Source organism: Euprymna scolopes, chromosome 12 (genome assembly GCF_053919585.1).
Source record: "Euprymna scolopes isolate OS-2025 chromosome 12, ASM5391958v1, whole genome shotgun sequence".
Lineage (NCBI taxonomy): Eukaryota > Metazoa > Mollusca > Cephalopoda > Sepiida > Sepiolidae > Euprymna > Euprymna scolopes.
The window spans coordinates 74,442,391-74,463,147 of record NC_136493.1 but is presented as its reverse complement, the minus strand read 5'-3'; the positions used below and the strand labels follow the sequence as shown (position 1 = coordinate 74,463,147).

Here is a 20,757-nt window from a genome sequence, read left to right as displayed (position 1 = left end):
TAAAACATTTCGCGTTACACACTTCCCAAACCTTCCAATTGTAAATTCCCCACCGAGCTTAAAACTATTAAATATGTCTCAGTGCAAAATTGATTCAAACAAATTGTTTTAGAAAAATGCGTAAAACAGTGTGTTGTTCGACCATTGAAAATCGTGACATGTGAATATTATAATCATTTCAGACCATTTTTCATTTGGATATTTACACAGAATACGGACCGTGCTGATACAATAACGTCATTATTTAGAAACACATTCTTAACATGCATAGAGTGTTTTGTAACTATTCTGTACTTTCATCTAACAATTAAAAATCCTACCTAAAAATAGCATGGTGCATATTCTGTATAAATACCTTCGTTAGTTAGTTTTCAGTTTATTAAACGAGTGCTGTACGCGTGACACATTTTCCCCCGTCAACAGTCAACACGAGAACAAAATTTCCAACCAACCACAAGTTCGACATTATTTGCTTGCAATGATTAGGGCTCTTGCAGCTTGATATCAAATCCGGAAAAATAGGAAGTTTGGAAATTTTTTAAAATGACGAAAGTTTGTATTATTTGAACTACTGTTCTCATCTTGAATGTTGTTCTCACAAACGCGACAGTTTTCTGAGGGTTGAAGGTTCGATCATCAGTGCAAGCGATACTAAAAATAAAATTACATATCATATAACCCTGATGAAAACTACCAACGTAAATCAAATACAGGATTTTGGTTGAAATTCCGTTAAGATTTCTAAGTTTGACAGAAAGATTCCCGAGTTCGATAAGATACATCGAAATAAAGTCGGAATTTTTATCTGCCGAAAGATTGTGAAAACACTAATAAGAATAATCCAATAAATCGAGAGTTGGTAATAAAAAACAAACAAAAACAAAAACAAAAACATACAAGGCTGATAGCCATTAGTCACATGCTCTCGTGTAATGAATGCGTGAATGGAGGATTGACATGAAATTCTTAAAGATAAACTAAAATGAGCGATAACTGGGCTGAAATGACTTAAATAAATAAAAAGTAAATGACTTAGAATGATTTTAATAAACTTAAGAATGACTTGAATGCTTAAAATATAACTGGAATCCTTCAAAAACAACTTGAATGATCTGGAGAATGACTTGCATGGCTTTGAAACTGACTGGTTGTAAAGTAATCATTTTACATTAAATTAATGCAGAAAAGTGACCCCCCACTTTATATCACAAAGTTATAAACATAAGTACAGCATGTAGTAAGAACAGATACTGCACTTTGATCTTGGCCAAAAGTATTTATTTGCCCACCCCCCAAGCAAATTAGGCACAAGGCCGATTTTTAAAGTGAGGAGTGAAGGGGGAATGGGGACCAACTCCCCGGGGTGTAGGGGAGCTGGATAGTGACAATTGGTATGAAGGGTTGCCCCTACATTGACCAAGGTTTTATATGTGGGGCTGCTCCCACATATGGTCTTTGCTTGCAGTATCTGCCGGATAGATACTACACTTTGATCTTGGCCAAAAGGCCAAGAAAAGCTTAAAAAGCTAAGAACATCTATTAACAACAGACCTTTGATCTTAACAAAAAAGGCCAAACACAAAAGTGTTACGGACAGACCGACCGACCGACTGACGGACCGACGAAGTGACTTATAGAGTCGCTTGCACGCGACTAAAAGCGGAAAAACTAAATCAACTAGAGCGTTAAGACTTCTACTTTTAAGCTTCTTCGTTCGTTGAATTGTAATATTTTGTTTCCCAATATTCTTTTTCTTTTGTAAGTAGTATGGATTTCTTTAAATTCCAAATCTTAATAAGAATTATTGTTACTAATATTTGCCAATAGACCCTGTTCTGAAGTTTATTTGTTTTATAACATTTATTTGCCAAGTATACGAAATTCATAATTCTACAATAGAACACGACGTTTAATCCAAAGCATAACTATATAATGTTTCAACAATGATGTAGCCTTGACAACGGCCGAAGAAACAAGCATTACGTTCGCTTATGAGTAAATCGTTTGCACAACCAGACTGTCACGTCGCCGCCCAAGAAGGCAGACAAAATCAGAGTTGTAATAAAGATGGAATCCATTCATGCTATTAAATATTAACAGTAAAAAATAATTTGTTATATTCTTCACTAAACATAAACACAAAAAAATACCATTATGCAATGCATTCCAGTGTGGCGTTTATTCGGCATTTTGTATGGCGAGAAATGAGGCTTTCATTGATCTCAACATAGAGAACTAGACCTCAACTTAATTTTACTAGCAAACACGATTTACTACATTTAAAAAGAATTATTATTTTTTTCTATTAGTGGCAGGGCTCTCTACAACAGATTCCGGGTTTAATCGTATTGGTGTTTTTGTTCGTTTTAAAGAACGTTTGGTCTAAACTGTTGTAACGTAGCGGTACGATCCTATTGTAACAGAGCATCGATGAACGAAATCAGCAGCAGCCGTGGGATAGCTGACTAAAATATCGGCAGCAGCCGTCTTAACACATACAACTTAAGCAAATGTGCAGGCGCTGACGTCACAAGAAGGAGACAAAAGTAAAAAATAGAACAGGACAGCACGTGATGGAGCAAAGGAAGCGATCCGACGTGTTTTGACTCTTGGGTGGCGAGAGAGAAAATTGTCGAAAAAGCGGAAGCGAACGACGACAAAGACACGTGCGCGACAGGCATGTTCGACGCGTGAGTTATTTCAAGCACTGTAGTGCGTTGTCGGAAATTACTGCAATAATTGGTTTTTGGTATTCATAAAAAAAAAATGCAGTCTTATTATTCATGTTCTTTTTTTGTGCGCTTGTTCTCGCGAATGTACCAGACAACATGCGAGTGATTGAAATGTAACGACATGGTTAAAGTGTAACAGCAACGTTACACTGTTGCACACACACAGTCAGGATGAAAAAAAAATTGAAAAGAAGTGCAGAAAATGTGTACATGGATGAGAACAAGCGACAGGTGTCCCAAATAACTGTCACCCGTCAATCATACAAATTAATCCGCTGCACATAAAAATGTTTACTTTTAACTTTGAAAGCATATTACTGCTAAGATAATCTCCATCTTAGTTATCCGTGATTCGTTTTTAGAAAAATTGTTTCGAATTGCTTTTGTTTTTCCTAATTCTTGATTGAAATCTTCATTTGTATAATAATGTCGATTGCTTCGGATTTAGTAGCTTTTTATTCTATGTCTAAAAATGTCTCAGGTATTTATAAAATATAGGTAGTCAAATAATTTTAGTACATATCCAGTCAGTATCGTTGGATAATCTCTAATCAGTCTCGGAAATAGCCGAAGCAGTTTATGATTTACGGTGGTAGTTTTTCATTTTATTTTTTTAGTAAATAATCTATATAATTATGAAACTCAAATGATATTGTAACGAGCGCTGTAACCTAACATCCGGTTTACGACTTCCGGTTGTGCATGCGTACACAAACAATTAATCAACGCAATAATAAAACGTATTATTTTACTGTGTACGTTTTCAACGTCCCAATTTTTTTTCGCGTTTAAATTATCCAAATAAATAATTGTGAATATTTTCTGCATTTTTTTTTTACATCGTTCATTTCCCTATTACGTTTAAGTTAATTTAATGTAATTTTCTTACAAATAAATCTACTCTAACCCGTTGACAACCATAAGAGCATTTTACAACTGCGATTTACCTACTGCCTTCATTTTTAAATAACCCCGAAAATATGTTTTTTTTAAATTTTGCATTACAAATAATCAACGCGACAATAAAACGTATTGTTTTACTGCATACGTTTTCAGTATCCCAATTGATTTTTTTTCGCGTTTAAATTAAAACATATCAAAATTTGAATTTAACTTTAAGTATTATCGTATCTATTCAGTGCACATTTACCTATAAGTATGCCAAACCACATATAATCCAAATGATGTAAGTTTTTTTTTCAAAAATAAACAATTATAAACAGAACGACTCATAGAAATCTATCTATATTCTTTTTCATTTTAATATACTTTCATAGAAATCTTTTTGTTATGTTACAAAAACTATTTTCTTTACGTCACAAGTGTCACGCTCGTACATTAATGCCATAGCTAATATAACATACTGACTCAACGGGTCACAGGTTGTCTAGTACATTTTAAAACTAACGATAATTCTATCATTCACAATCTTCGTGTCGTTGTCTTTACATTTTTCGCAGTTTTTGAATCGTAATCTTCGGCTATTGCCAGGAATAACTTCAGATTTTGATACGCAAGACTGACTAGGTAAGTATCAAAATCCTCTGGGTACCCATTCCTTACAAGTACCATGTATCAAAATGAACAAATTATATAAAAAAAGAAAAACCCCGATTCTTACAAATACCCCCAGCCTCACAAAATGAACATGGAAATTAAATATTTAAAAATGGATTCTATATTAATTCATAATATGACTATGAGTGATCTACACCTCTATAATAGCGTTTTTCGACTTTTTGTTGTTGCGTAACCTTTAAAATAAAATCGAGGTCTCATGAAACAACAACAAAAAGATAAATAATCAGTATTATGTACACAGTGGTGTAGCATCAGTTTTTGCCGTGGTCGTAAAATTTACTGACCCCCGCTGGCATATAATTACCTGTTTTGCCTCCCCCAGCATATAATTACATGTTTTGCCCCTCCCCTCCCACTGGCATAGAATTGCCTCTTTTGCCCCGCCCCCCGCTGGTATGTGATTACCTCTTTTGCCGCCCCCACTACTGGCATATGACAACTTCAAAATTCCCAAAAGCTCTCAAAATATTTATTTTCATTGAACTAATGTTTACACAATCCCCCCCTTTTTTATTTAATTTAACAATTTCTTTTCAATAATTTGAATAACAATAAGTATGTAAACATTAATCTGAAAGGAATTATGTAAACGTTAATATGAAACAAAAGAAACCAAATATTTTTTTTCAAAACAAAAGCGTATAATTCAAATTATAAAAAAAATGTTAAATTAAATTAATTGGCTTCACAAACAAATATATTAATAAATTTAAATGAGAACATTTGGGCACCTGAAAATGTTATGAAATAAAATCATTTTTATTTAGTTTTTTGTTGTTGTTAAAGTTCGACTTTTTGCCAAATAACATGGCTGTATCAAAGAGAGGATAGCCCGGTGTAGTTTTTTCTTTTTCTTCATAATGTTATAATTAAGAGGTCGAACATCTTGAAGAGAAAAAAAAAAACGTCTTTTATCGGCGCTTTTTGAAATCCTTGTGTGTAATCGCTCGGTTTAAGCGCAAAATTAAAGAAATGAAAGTCACACATTTTAGAAAACTTTTTTTTTTATAAATTTAAATGAGAATATTTGAAATTTGAATTTATAAATTTAAATGAGAATATTTGAAATTTGAATTTATAAATTTAAATGAGAATATTTGAAATTTGAATTTATAAATTTAAATGAGAATATTTGAAATTTGAATTTATAAATTTAAATGAGAACATTTGAAAAAGTTAAGAAATGATAAAATCATTTTTATTTACTTTTATTGTCATTATTTCCGAACTTTCACAAAAAAACATGGCTGTGTCAAGGAGAGGTTACTCCGATGTTGTTTTCGTTTCTTTTTATACATAATGTTAGTATTAAGAGGTCGAGCCTCCCAAATAGAAAAAAATGTCTTGTATCCATGCTTTTTGAAATCTGTGTGTGTAATTGCTCGGTTTAAGCGTAAAATTTAAGAAACTTGTTAATATTTCAATCCTTTTAAAAATAGTTTAATTTAAAACAAAATGTATTTATGAATGGAAAATAAGGCTATGAATTTATTTTTTTGTGAGAGATCTATCGCAATGCATCAAGTCGGTTGAAAATTTACAAACATACTTTTCGTGCTTTTTTTTTTCGGCAAAGTTATCAATAACTTTATCGAAATTCACTCTATTGGTAAGTTCCCTCTCTATGGAGAGAGGATTGCCAAGTCTGTAAGACTTGTCTGGCTCATTTTTGATCGAAGGTAGTTATATTTATGAGCTTCAGTTTCGAGAAAGTGCACTCACAGCTCGCAACGCTAATAGCTCAGGTAAAGAAAATGCGCAGCAAGATCACAATATTAGAGACGGAATCCCCGAGGTGGTATCTCTGTATAAAGTTCAACAGTTCAAGAAGTCCATTGATTTTATCTTTTCCTGAAGCTTTCCCAAATGCTGTAATCTCTTCCTTTCGGCAAAGAATTTATCTTTTTCTATATCTTCATCAACTTCACCAAGCTGACAATCATAATTATCACCAAGCAGATTTGACAGTGTAAGAAAATCGTATTTACTTGCAAGATTTTGAACTTGTTGAAATCTGCAAGATATTTCCTCAGTCAACCTGTCTATGACAGACAGCATTTCCCGTCTCAACTTAGTATCAATCCCCAGGGCTGCATCAGTCAATCGGTCACCACCCATTCGTTTCTTTTTCGGATACGATGCTCACTGCTTATCCCCATTTCAAAGCAGAGTTTTTTGACTCGTCTATTGCAGCATCCACCATAATTTCTTTATTCTGAAGCAGACAATCTCTGAATGCCGTCAGCTTGACATAACTTTGTTGCAGATACAACCCTTTTTCTTGAAAATACTTCTGGGCATCATTGATTTCTGGGAGAATAGTTTTCCAAAGGCTCAGAAATCGGTAATTGAATCGGAAAACAATTCGGAATCGTCCCATCACTAGTATACACACACACACACACACACACACACATATATATATACCTAGGGGGTCGGACAAAATAACACCGGACGAAACTCACCAACTAATTAAAGCAAAATCAGATAAAATCTATAATGAATCAAAAACATTAAAAATCACTTTTTATATTTTTATTTTAATTAAATTTAGGAAAATTAGACACTAATTTTGGCAAGGCATGAAAATTAAGCATCTACGGAATAAATGTCAGTTGAAGATAGAGTTTAAGACCATTCTTAAAGACAATATAGTTTTAAATAGGATTCAAATGCCTCTCATAGAAATATATTTTTAAATATTTACTCTTGTTTGAAAGCAAGTAAGTCGATTTTTCTTAGTTAGGTATGCGTTCTAAGGAGATTTTTCTTGCATGATCTTTTACAATTATTATATTAATAAAAAAAAGTAAAAAAAAATTAAAATCCTATTACCAGAATTAATTCATCATACTAAATTTCGGTTTAATTATAAATACGTCAGTGATTCTGAAATTTTGTTAATAGTTTGAAAAAAATCAATTACTTCGTAATTGTTCGAAACTTGACAGAAATTCGTCAGTATTTAAACTATCAAATAGAAAGCCACTTAAATAGTATTTGAGGAGTAGCGCTTAGTTCCTATTTAAAATTATATTCCCTGATATAACGATTATAAAATCTGTTTACAATCGATTTTCATTCCGTACTTGCTTAATATTTCTACAATTCAAAAATGGCGTAATTTTCTGTTGCTAATTTTTCGTTGTATCAGTTAATTATTAGTAATGTCTAAAAGCTTTTTTTTATAAAAATGTTTTGTTCAATTTTTCACCATTTTTTGGAACATGTAAATCAACTGTTTTCTTTGAAAGGTTACCTAGAGAATTTATACAACTTTTTAAAAACTTTGTTTTACAAATAAAATAAATTTACATCGTATTTTGATGTTATTATAATCTTAAATTTAGTGTTAATTTAAAAACAAACATGTATCATCAGTACCAATAATGAAAAATTAAATTAAATTAAAAATTTAAACGATCGGTTTGGGAATCGTAAATTAGGGAAACATTTTTCCGATTCCGATACCTCCAAAAGTTCCGACTTTTTAAAAACTTTTCGGTATAAAATTTCAGATTTTTCGTTAACTTGATTTTTTTTATTTTCTATTTTTACCCGCTGAAAATGCCGATCGTTAAATAGGGACACATTTTTCCAATTCCAATACTTCCGATTTTTTTATAAATTTCTCGGTAAAAAAATTCCGATTTTTTTTATTAGCTTTTATTTTTTTTCTATTTTTACCCTCTCAAAATGCCGCCACTGACGTGTGCAGCTCATAAAATAGACATATTTTTCTGATTTCGATATCTCTAAAAGTCCTGATGTTTTACAACCTTTTCGGCATAAAATTTCAGATTTTTTTGCTAGCTTTCATTTTTTATCCATTTTTTTTACCCTGTCAAAATGCCACCCCTGATATGTGCCGCCCCTTGCAGACCGTCCTTGCTACGCCACTGTATCTGCCTATAATATAAAGGTAAGTTGAACGAAAATAATTGCTTCAGTTTAATGTTTATAACGCTAAAAGACAAGATAAACCAATGGACATGTTCTTTAAAATAAAAGAAAATATTAGAAGTCATTTGATAAAGTAAAACATGCTTGTCTAACTATAAATCCAAGTTAGTATTTTGATCCACAAATACTTTATTCGACGTGTGACTTTAGGTAAACGCGCACCGATTCCCTTCTCTGTTGAGGAGAGGCAATTTATGCCTTATGGATACTTATTTTTATAAGTTATCTCGTTCTCACGGAATATTGAGGGACCGTGTACAGAACTTTAGGTGAATTCTGAAGAAGATCGCATGAAAAATACATCTGTATAACATCGACTGTTTATTTTTTTCTTATAATAAAGGAATTAAATACTTACAAGATTTTAATTTCTGTAAATTAAATCCTAAAACATAAAATCATTACAAATCGAGTAGACGGAAAGTTCATCCCATTTTTCTAATCAAATTTGTATTCATGATTAATCGTGCCAATATCTCATTTTATAGAAGACTATAAGTAATTAGAGCGCTCAATATCAGTTTTAGATGATTACATATTTTCTACTTTTCTAATTTTACATGTTATTACATATTTTCTACTTTTCTAATTTAACATGTTAAAATGTTTTCTATATCCAGCGAGCACTTCACAAGACGCCCTCATTAATCCTGTGGCATTTTTTTGGTACTCTTGCACTTATTGATCCGTGCTGAAATAGCATTTAAAAAGTCATTCTTAACATGGGGAGGGTGTTTTGTACCTATTCTGTATTTAACCTTACAATTGAATAAAAAAAAAACTTTAAACTTGGAAATACGATTTAAAAAATAGCGCGGATCAGTAAGTGCATTAGCACCTTTTTTCTATCATTTTACGATTTGGCATTCGTATTTATCAAAGCCTGTTTTTAGACATTTAACAAAAGCACAAATTTTTATTTTACTCATAACTCACGACCTGTGAAAACAATTTCATCTAAATTTCCAAAGCAACTGAGAAGTACATTCCAATCTGAACCCATATTTTATTTGTTCACTTTCACAACAAAACCAGCTGTTTTATCTTCCTAATAAGTATTGCAAATATATTTTCAGTATTTGAACTATTTACCGAACTATTTACCTACCTCGTCATGAAGGCTAACTATGAAACGAAGTCGGTATTTAATATAGTCTCCAGCAGGCATATTATAGTATTCACTAATGGGAGGGATACCAGGATTCAATCTTCGATCAGATCATACTAAAAAAAAACAAAAAAAAAACAAAAACTGGTCCTTGATGCCCCATTCCTAAGCACTCAATGAGGGTCATGGTTAAGCGTTCTCCACTATACATATCGATATCGTAGTCTATGAAAAGGAAACTTTGGGTCTCCCTCGACTATGAATGACCGTTTTACATTTTTTCATTCCAAAGGAGAAATCAGGAAACAAACAATATTTCTTCAGTATATGAGAACTACCACTCTTTGATAGGAAGTCAGAACAGAAATTACACTTTGATCTTATTAAAAATCTGTCATCTTTAGTAATACGCGGAAAAAATAGATGTGCGAAGCTGTCTTTGTGAGTGCCGTTTTTATGTGCGTCGAAAACAAAAAAGGAAAAAAAACTATTTTACTTGTGAAATATCGTCGCACTTGTAGTTGAAGATACTGTCAGATTTTGTTCCACGGATAATCGATATGTTAAGACACCAATTTATCCTTTGTTAATAACATTGCGTATGAAATGTAAACGAAAACGACAAAATTAGAGAAGCGAGAGTTCTAAATCATAAATTTTGATTTAACCAATTATATTTGATTTTATAAGAGTCAGGAACATCAAGGACTACGTTTTACCACCATTATTAATAGGTCCTTTCCGGAAGTCAACTCAACTTGAAAACACGTAGTTCAATCATGTACGATGAATATCTAAAAATCATGCATGGAAGCTGAAAGCGTTTTATCTTGTTATCAAGAAACACGTGTATACTTCGTTATGATATAAAAAGCTAAAAGTTATATTACTATTAGTAGCAATGCTGCTAACTTTAACGAAAGCGTTTTGGAAGAAAGTACTTTATTCATTTAAAAATTAGCAAATATAAACCAAAGAATATTGCGTTAAAATACATATAATGTATGTTTTTAAAATGCCTTTTCTGAAGAGGGAAAACAAAGTGCGTCTTTATTTTTAACGTCTAAGTTTGTAGCAGTTTTAAAACGTTGGCAATTAAAGGTTCTCAAATGGAATAAGAAAATCGTTCTTTTCATGGCAAACAAAGGAACAACCACAACTTTGTTAACATGTTTTAAATGTGGATTAATTTTATTAGACTATTCTTATCACGTACGAAACATTTTTTTTTATGTACGTCTTGTTGAATGGAGAAATTCTTGTGTCAAAATTGAACAGTTTAATTTAATCCACATTGATCTATTCTGCCAGTCAGGATCAGGTAGAAGTTTTAAGTAAATCTTTATACTTAGCTACCAAGAATTACTCAAGATTCCTACTTTATGTTGAACTACTTTGCTATAACGAACGGGACTAATCTATTTGAGGGTTAATGGAAAGATAAAGTTTGAAATTCAGTACAGATCCCTGAAGAGAATATCGGTTGAAATATAACATCCAAGATAGAAACAGTAATCCAAATATAAATTTGCTAAAAGGTTTTACCAAGAGATTTTGCGTCAATTAACGCAGTTGAAATATCTAGTTTTTTTTCTCAAAGAAAAAATCGAATTACAATATCAATGAACTAATTGGATTTTAATCAGGATTTCATAAAAACGCGTTCGCTGTCAAGTTTCGAAAAATGTTTGAAACTAATTGCATACTCAAATTTTCTGGAAAACTCATGTCGAAAGAATAATTATTTAAAGGAAACTTAAAGAAAAAAGTCGGAAACGATTTATTAAAAAGTTTTTATTTTCAACCGAAAAAAAAATATACTTCATATTTTTATCCTTGGCCAATGTTTTCACCCGAGACATTAATACGATTGTAGGTCATTTTGAAAAAAAGTACAAGTTATTCGTTCACTTTATGTTAAAGTATAATCATCCACTTCAAATGTATTTTCACATTTCCGCCACAGTAATTCTGCAATTTACCTGCGATGCGGAATAAAGATTTAGAAACCTGTTCGGTATTTTTACGACCCAGCGTAGTACAAGCACCCAACCTCCGTGTAAAGAACGGCTTCCGGAATAAACATCCCTAACCCGTTAACATGGGGAGGTTAGGGGTGCTCATACTTCGCTGGGTTAGATCGCAAAAAACACCCATTCTTACTATGTGCAAGTCTTAAAGTATTCTGTACCTTCACCTTTCTTAAAAGATACCGTAAAAATTGAATTTAACTAGAAAATACTAAATAGCTACAGAGCTACCTAAAAGACTCAATGAAGAGCACAATTTTTCGAACGACCGAAAACTTTAGATCTTGGCCCTTTGCTTATCTTTTCAGAAGTAAATGACCATAGTATGTTAAAATAAAAATGGATTTGAAAAATTTAAATCCAATGTTTAGCATATCTTAGTGTTATTTTCAAGCTGCTAATGGAAATTGTATATAAACCAGTTTAATTTATTTTGACGAGGAGCAAATTTACCGATTTAAAATAAAACGTTCTTAAAAGAACGGACTAACAAAAATTCATAGGTTTAAAATTCTAATAAAAGGCAAAATTAAAGATTTAAATCCATGAGAAAAGAAAGCAGTAAAGATAAAATATTTCTTATCAGAGAAGAGCTGTTCATCATATTTGGGGGTGGGGAATAACATTTTATAAGATGACTGGTACTTATGCAGCGTGCCGTACTGAATTGGCACAAATCAGAGGCGGGTTGAACCGGCTTTCTCCGCTCTTGTGCAGAAACTTTTTTTTTTTTTTTTTTTTTGATAGGATTTTAGTTAATTCAATTTTTAAGGTATCTTGTTTATCAAATTGTTAGCTAAAAGTACAGAAGACTTTAAACCCCACTCCATGTTAAGAATGGGTTTCTAAATAATGTTATTTCAGCACGCTCTGTATTCTGCACAAGTACTAGATTAATTCACAAACAGAACTCGACTCATTACGAAAAAAAAAAAAAAATAGATGTAATTTTCGTATCGTCTGTGCCAGGGTTTCATAAGAAAAATTGCTGGGGCGACCTACACTGGGCTGTCCTCTACAATTTTTGTAAGCAAAAGTCTCATTCTAGATTTTTAAAAATGAGGTGCCATGGTATACAGTCTTTATTAAAATATTTGTCATTTTAAAATTCAGTAAATACATTTCATTAAATTTAAAATATGAAAATTTAATGTAAATTCTTACAATAAACTCTAAAAGTAAAAGTTATCTTCCTGATGAAAACTTGTCCTATTATGTTTGCTAGTCTTTTGAATGGATGAATAGTTTCAAAATTGAAAACTGAAAAATAAAACTTTTAAAATATAATTAGGTAATAAACTATTGGAAGACCTTATACATTAAGTCTAGCGACCTTCAAAAATATATAGAAATGATAGCTTTTTATAGACTATCAGGCATTATAAAATGTTGAAGTACACGACACCTTTTTGATCCTTGAAAAAGGACCTTGCCCTTGAACATAATGGCCATTATATATGGAAGCAGAAACATTAGGGTTTGACGTACCAAGCGGACAGTAACGTACAGTGTGCGCATTATCACCATTCGACCCACAAAGCGGACAGGTATAGCTCCGAAGGACAGGACAACTCACCCGGCCAATTTCATCCTTTAAAATATGGCTAGAATATAAAGAAATATCCTCGCCATTGTTTTTGCAGAATACACAATGTTCCACTTTAGGGGGCTTTCTTTTCTTACGTTGTTCCTTAAACGTCATGTAGGTTTCCAGATGGTTACCGTTTTGATTGCCGGAAACAGGGACACACCTTAGTGCTTTTAGATTCATATAAGACTCCAAAAAGTGTTCATAATTGTCAATATAGCACGGAGCAATGGACACATTAGATTCTCTCAAAGCAAAGTAAGCTTCCATTTGGTTATTGTTGAAATTTATGTTTTGAGGAATTCCAGGCACATTTCTAGGCGCTGATTCAGGGTTCTTTTGGTAATTTACTATAGAATTCGGTTTAGTCATTCCTTGGCAAGAGAGATCATCTTGTAGTTCGTACTGGCAGTCAAAACCATTGTTCCGAAAGTCTTCAATCGAAGAAATACGGAGGTCGTGTAGAGGGTCATTAGTTAAATTAGAATTTGTAAAGTCAAAATAGAGGGCATCAAGTTTGCAACCGATTTGACCAGGTCGGCCACAACACTGCTCACATTCGCTGCCAAGTTCGGGATTTTCAGACATTGTTTATCGACACTGAAAAAATTCTAACAATTTTACGTGACTCAGATGTTACAATAATTATATTCTTCTTTTCTAGTTGCCGAGTCGAATGCTTTGGGGCTTTGTCTTGTTTTCTTCTGAAAAAATTCTTAATCTTTGATGGAAATATGGTTAAATAACTATGGCATAGAATATTGTGACTGAAAAATAAAGATTAATTGTTTAATCAGTAATGGTTAACAGTCACGTGAGATTTGTTAAACACTTGATTGGTTGTATGGAAGGAAATTGTATTCAAATTTGAAATGGTTTTTGTTTCCAAAAGTAATAAAATATTTTATTCACGTAAAATAGTTTCTCTATGTTTTAGTTACTAATATTAAAAATTAAAATTGAAAAAAAAGTTCTTTCCACAAAACCGAAACTAAAGAACAAAAAAAAAATCACACCCCACCATTTTTCAATTCAGAAATTAAAACAAGTAGCAGCAGCAGCACTGGATGATCTAATTTCAAGATAAAGACCTCGTTAAGTTGAATCGACAGACAAAACCAATGATATTTTTATCTGTCATTCGAGCTAAGACAAAAGAATACAACCTCTTCTCACTTGAGAAAATACGTGTGACCTTTTGCAAGAAATACTGATTGGATTGTCAGGCTTCTTTTGGGAGATTCTCTATGCCATGTCTACCTCTTCTTGTGTACTTGTTTACCCATATTTGTTATTTTTCTAACCTCTTTCGAGGTATCTGTTTTCGTGCCTTTTGGGTCCATTAACTGATTTTTTTTTTTTCGATTTCTCCACGGATTAAAAACCAGTATAATAGAGCGGACATAAGTTCAATGTCTCATCCGGATTTAAAGCCCCGACTTAGATTAAATAACAAGCAGGTTGGAGAGAAAATTAGACTGCATAAAACCAAGCACCACAATCAGCTTTTTCCAAATTTTCAATGTGCTTCCGTGTTGTAGAGGCTTGAAAAACTGCCACCAAGGTTTAATGACTAGTTTGGTGCGGAGAATTTCAAACACAACTCTCTGAGCACCGCCAAAATTAGCTCTTCAGAGTTCATGTGCTGTTTGTTGGATCGTTATAGCCAGGGGTTCTACACCGGAGAAGGTTGTGCCAGAAAGCATTTTGGAGAAGACTAACATCGATTTTATCCTTTTCTTTACAGCATGTCCCTCTGGTAGAGAGACCACTGAATCGCTGTATACTGCGCTTTCCTAGAATCTTCATAATAATTGACTTATTGGAAAGCGAAAAGCCATTTCTTTCACTCCAAAGCCGATCCTGGAGATCCAAAATGAGAAACATAACTGCTTCTTTTTCAAAAAGAGAGCCGTGAGTGTTGCCAGCAACACCAGCCAACCAATCAGTTCAGAAGATGGGTGCCAACTGTACAACTTTCTTCTGGTTGTGGACTCCATTCAAACACAGCCTATTACTGCCAAGCCAGAAAAGCAATGATATCCAAACTGACACGCGGAAAAAGTGACAACACAGTAGCTACAATCTCGGTTTGAGAGAAGTAAGTACTGCGTGGCAACAATAATTATGGCTGTTACCAAAGTAGTAAAGGGAGATAATCACGCACTGTACACAAAGGGCAATATCATAAAATCCATATTGTATGCATGAGATCTCCGGCAAAGAACTATTTTGTTGGTGATTACGAATGCCTTTCAAAAAGGACTTACTGTGATCATGAAGGTGACGGAGCTCCTATGGGACCTAAAATCACAATACAATAAATATGTTGCAGGATTTTTACTATGTGTCCCGCAACAAGGGGGGAAACCAAGAAGGCGACCAAGTCGGACACAAGTGGAATCACTTGAGGTTCTAACTTGAATTTTCAGATAGGAGACACACAATTGTTTTCATTTTTCGTGGCTCCATCCAACATGATGGATCCTGTCATGAGCCAATATGGAGACGTCGAGACGCTAATCCTTTCTGTGATCCCCGTAAGATAATGATGATCAACTATACTGCAAGAACCATCTCAGTGAAGATTCCTGCAACAACACATAAGTTGTATAAAACCAATTAATATGAAAGTCTTTACTGAAACCTACTAGCTTTACCGTGTGGAAACGATTTGTAACATTTAAAACATTAAAAGTACAGAGTAGTTTACACTCGAAAACGTGTGACAAATAAGCAATGGAACATAACTGGTTTTAACATTTGAGGACAATTTGATGTTTTAAACAGCAAAGCATTCTTAGAAATTGTTTCTCTAAAGAATTTCATTCTAATACGTTTTATATAAATTATACATTGTTGTTTTATTTTGCTTTACGAGTTCTCCACTCTGCATTTTTACCTTCGAAAAATATGCTCGTTATAAAATTTCACAATTTGGCACTCATTGGCTAAAAGTGTGTCAAATAGACGGAGGCTAATGGTAATCAATGTGTCGTTAATTTACAAAAATGTTTTCTAATTTTCCTATTTTAAATGTTTGTCTCCGGTAATTTTGGTTGGCATGGCACAATAAAGCGTTTGTAATGTTTGATGTTGTCATCATTTCCAACCTTACTAAAAAGTCTGTAATTTTTATTTTGACAGAAACAACTGTTCTTCCGCCGACACGTAAATAGTTGACCCAATCAGGTACTGAGGTCTGTTTCATTACTTCTATTATTTCAAGTTGTCGTTAAGCCGTCTTCCTAGTTTCGGCAAAGAAATGGCAGCAGAAGTTTTTCTTTTCCTTTGATTCTATAATAAAATAATATAACAAATAATATTTTATTTTTTGCTCAATGGCCACATTTACTTAGATGGTTTATTCGTTTTTAGCGTATTTGCTCTTGTAACAGAAAACACGCTATGCGACATACAAATATATGTGTATGATGTTGCCAAGCTAATCAAGAACCTTAATTCCAGAAAAGCAACTGGCCCTGACAGCATTTCAATTGTAGTGTTGAAAAGCTTCAACCAGAACCAACTCCCATATTTACAAAGTTGTTTAAACGATGCCTTAAGGAGAATTGCCTCCCAACATCCTGGAAAATCTCATCACTATGCCCTGTATTTAAGAATTCAGGTGATCGTTCATCTCCATCTCAGTACAGACCAATAAGTGTCTTGTGAGTTATGAGTAAGTTGCTTGAATCCGTGTAAAATAGAGAAGTAGTCAACCATCTTAGCAGAAATAACCTCCTTAGTGACACGCAATATGGTTTCCGTTCTGCTAGATCTACAGCAGATGTGCTAACGGTTATATCTCATAGGATTAGCGAATCTCTCGAAAAAGGCTCCCTTTCTAGGGCAGTTGCTCTTGACATATCAAAGGCCTTTGATAGAGTATGGTACAAAGGCCTATTTCGGAAGATTTCAAGCTACGGTATAGCTGGAAATGTCTTCTCAATTATTAAATAATTCCTCTCTGATAGGTTCATGAGAGTAGTGGTTGATGGGCAGAAATCGGTAGCTCTCAGTATTAATGCTGGAGTTCCTCAGGGGTCTATTCTTGCCCCCACTCTCTTCTTGGTCTACATCAATAACCTCCCAAAACACATACTTAAATCATTCGTAGACATTTTTGCTGATGACACTACCATCCATGGCAACACATCAAAGCAATAAATGACCAAGTTCTCTCTGATTCTCCCTCCTCTGATCTTGAGCACGTAGTACAATGGAGAAAGAGGTGGCTGATTACTTTTAATGCATCTAAAACCACGCTTCTATCTTTACATCATCAACGCTGTGATCCCCATCTGGCATTAACTGAAATGAATAGCTCTCGTCTAGGGGAGGCTCCATGTTTCGACAAGCTTCTGGGCTTGACCTTTACTCCTGATCTGAAATGGAACACGTGCATCAAATCTGTTGCTAAGGTCGCTGGAAAAATGGTGGGATCCTTCTACCGCTCCAGTATATAATCACGCTGCTGATGCAATTCTCTATCTATATAAAAGCCAAGTGCGTCCAATGATGAAGTATTGTTGCCATATCTGGGCAGGAGCTGCTAGAAGCAGCTTATCCTACCTTGACAGGGTTCAAAATAGACTTCATAGCTTAGTAGGGGATGTCCTCTTCTCTTCCCTTTAACCTCTTTCCCACAGAAGAGACGTTGCAAGCCTGTCCCTGCTTTATCGTTATTTCCATGGCAAGTGCTCGTCTAAGCTCTAATCTATGGCCACCTCTCGCCAATCTTTCACGAAAATCACCCGTCTAGCTGAAACCACGGTCAATAATTTTCCCCACTCTTTATCTGTGCCTAAACCGAAACGTAGATTCCATGAACAAAGATTGTTTCTCTTCCGTTAGTTTATTTTCCATCTGACTACAATGTGATTGTCTTCAAGTCCAACGTAAACAAATTCTTGATAAGCCGTCCCATTAAATAATCGAATTTACCAAATTTCTACTACTAACGATTACTAAGAAATGATCTCATTGACTACTGTACACTCAATAACCCTTATCCTCGAGTGGCCTCCGGGCTTTGATAAGTGATGACTCCTTTGTAAAAAAAAAAAAAGAAATAAAGTTTTACAATATCATTCACATGCAGAAGGAGACCAAATAACAAGTTTTGAAAAAGGGTGAGACAATCTTATCAGCTTATGAGCCAAAGTAGAAGCTCTTTCATCCTTCATCTCATTTCCAACTTCCTGTCCCCGATGTCATATTCTGACAACTTTTACTGGATGTTTCCTTTCCTAAATTTAAACTCATGTGAAAAATGTCGTCTTTATAATTATAGTCACACCTAATCAAATATCACCACAACGAAAGATGTTTACCTCAGTATGGTCGGCAGTCTGTTTCTATTTTAACGCTTTTATCAAATTTCTTATATTTTTTATTTGTTTTTATTTGTATTTATTTTAGATGTTTCTGCCCCATGAAAATGTTTTATAGATATTACAAAAAAATAAATAAATAAATAAATAAAAATAAAATAAAATAAATTAAAAAAAAAATCATGCCAGTTCGTCTAAATCAAAATAATTTTGTTTTAAAACAAATTTATTTTCAAACAAATTGAGAGTTTATTTTTGAAAAAATATCTCTTGAGTTTTTTTGAATCAGCGATTTTCCGTCGTCACAGGTGCATGGAGAAGCAGTTGCCGTACATATCGTACATTAATCGTGCCTAAATCAGTCGTAGACCTCGATTTTTACTCTTTTTATACTTTATTTTTACTAATTCATATTTAGAAAAAATCTCTTTATTATCACACGCTTTATTTTTTTATTATTATTATACGCATTCTGTTTTTACTATTTTTATACTTTAGTTCTTACTCTAAATATGCCTTTTTTACCCTTTTTTATTATTAGAGTTATACTCATGTAATCTAAGATATTAATGTGTGTTTTTTGGCTTTGTTTCAGATGGTCATCATGTTCCGGTGCACGTTGGTTTTGCTAACAATTCTTTTGCTATGCCAACATGCCAATCAAGTTTGGTCGAAACCTTGGAACAAATTCAACGACACAAAAAAGACTAAACAAAGAGAAAAACCAAGACCACCAATGATGTATTACTTTTACATACTTTTACCGGATATGATTTCTGAAAATAGATCAAATACCAGTTAATTTTTCAGGAAAAAAGAAAAAAGCGTATGTTAAATATATTTAACATATATAATATAATATATATGTGGTTGTGTATGTTTTTACACATATGTGCATATGAGGAAGAAAATTGTATCTGTTGTGATCAGCATTATTCTAATCTCAAATATGCTCAAACATTTTTATTTACAATAAAATATTCACATACTATTTGACTTCGGATTCTTCCAAACTGCGAGTTAAGGTTTTACCGTTCTTTATCCAATATGTGGATCATTGTAATCAAAACGACGCAATTTTACAGTTATAAGTCCTGATGGGGTTTCGTCTAACTACTACTATATTGCTTCCATACAAGATTTCACTTCATATACATTAGTTTACCGAACTTAGCCAGCAGGAATTAAAAGCGCCAACTGTCGTCTAAACTATCAAATTTCAATCCCAGCTTTACGCAGTTGCTTGTATAACCGCACTAAATATCTGTGATATAGCGAAACTATCTGTCTGTGGATATATATCTATAATATAAAGCTGAATGTGTGTGTGTGTGTGTGTGTGTGTGTGTGTGGTCACGAATAGGCTCCTATATGGTTGACTATTTTAAAAAACTGATTACATATAATGATAGATGTATCGAGACACAGTAATGGGTATGATTGATCTGGCAGAACGGTGGTTCATTAAAATTGTAGGGCCTGCGTTCGCGCCTGGTCCACAAAGTATGGAAATAAAAAATTTAAAAATGAAAAAAAAAAGTTTACGAGTGTTTTTTGAGATAGATGTACATAAGAATACTTTGATAAGTATGTTTTAACTTAAATAGGGATGTATAATAAAATTGTGGGGTCTGCGTTCGCGCCTGGCCTCCATAGAATGGAAATAGGCACAAAGTTTAATAACGACTTTTATATCTATCTGCGTAAGTATACTTGATAATTATGTTTCACTTTGAAGAAATATGGTATAATAAAATTATTGGGTGTTCGTTCGCACCCGACCTCCAGAATGGAAATATATCACAAAGTTTAACAAGGTTTTTTAATATAGATCACCAGAATATTGTGATAAGTGTTTCAGTGGGAACAGGTATGGTATAATAAATTATGGGGGTCATCTATTTTTACTTTCATCATATTTTGCTTTGGTTTTGATACCCACAAATTCAACCCAAATTTCAAACCTTCCTTTTCATAACCTATCATAATTTCATAAATCAGATTCCATTTTCTGTAGGCTGTTTTTGAACCCAGTCAATGACGGGTACTTTTGCTAGTATATATATGTGTATATATATATATATACATTTATATATACATATGTATATATATATACATTTATATATGCATATATATATGTGTGTGTGTGTGTGTGTCTGTGTCTGTGTCTGTGTATACACACAATAAACATAATATTATATTATGAACACGTGTTTCCTCGTCTCTAGGATTCATCAGTGTGGTTAGGCACAGAAATATTTGTAGTAGTTGTGATCGACGTTCTACCGACTTAGCTATTAAATCTGCAACTTGCAGTGGAAGTAATTAAATCATATTGAAATGTAAATATTCATGTGTTTACATGTTTTACGATACTAATAACCAAAATGACTAAATTCTTTGTAAGTTTTATTCAAAG

General features: G+C 33.2%; 1 protein-coding gene and 1 long non-coding RNA gene across 11 annotated transcripts in view; one reads left to right on the top strand and one right to left on the bottom strand.

Moving 5' to 3' along the window:
- LOC145291338 (uncharacterized) overlaps nt 1-19,327 on the top strand; it is a 37,165-nt gene extending 17,838 nt beyond the window's left edge. For 5 of the 10 annotated variants that reach the window (XR_013869393.1, XR_013869388.1, XR_013869387.1 and 2 more), the window contains one exon: nt 18,934-19,327. This is a non-coding gene — a long non-coding RNA (uncharacterized LOC145291338). Of the gene's footprint in view, nt 1-8,194; nt 8,236-16,149; nt 16,195-18,933 lie in introns of all 10 variants that reach the window. The other 5 variants (XR_013869390.1, XR_013869395.1, XR_013869394.1 and 2 more) reach the window with 3 other exon arrangements.
- On the bottom strand, nt 11,164-13,829 carry LOC145291337 (uncharacterized). Its single transcript, XM_080137094.1, has one exon. The coding sequence runs from the start codon at nt 13,588-13,590 to the stop codon at nt 12,787-12,789; it is 804 nt and encodes a 267-aa protein (XP_079993220.1). The 5' UTR covers nt 13,591-13,829; the 3' UTR covers nt 11,164-12,786.
- Nucleotides 19,328-20,757: the final 1,430 nt, after the last annotated feature.

Bases quoted from the DNA above. Each gene is read 5' to 3' on its own strand.
- LOC145291337 (XM_080137094.1), bottom strand. From the start codon at position 13,590: ATGTCTGAAAATCCCGAACTTGGCAGCGAATGTGAGCAGTGTTGTGGC.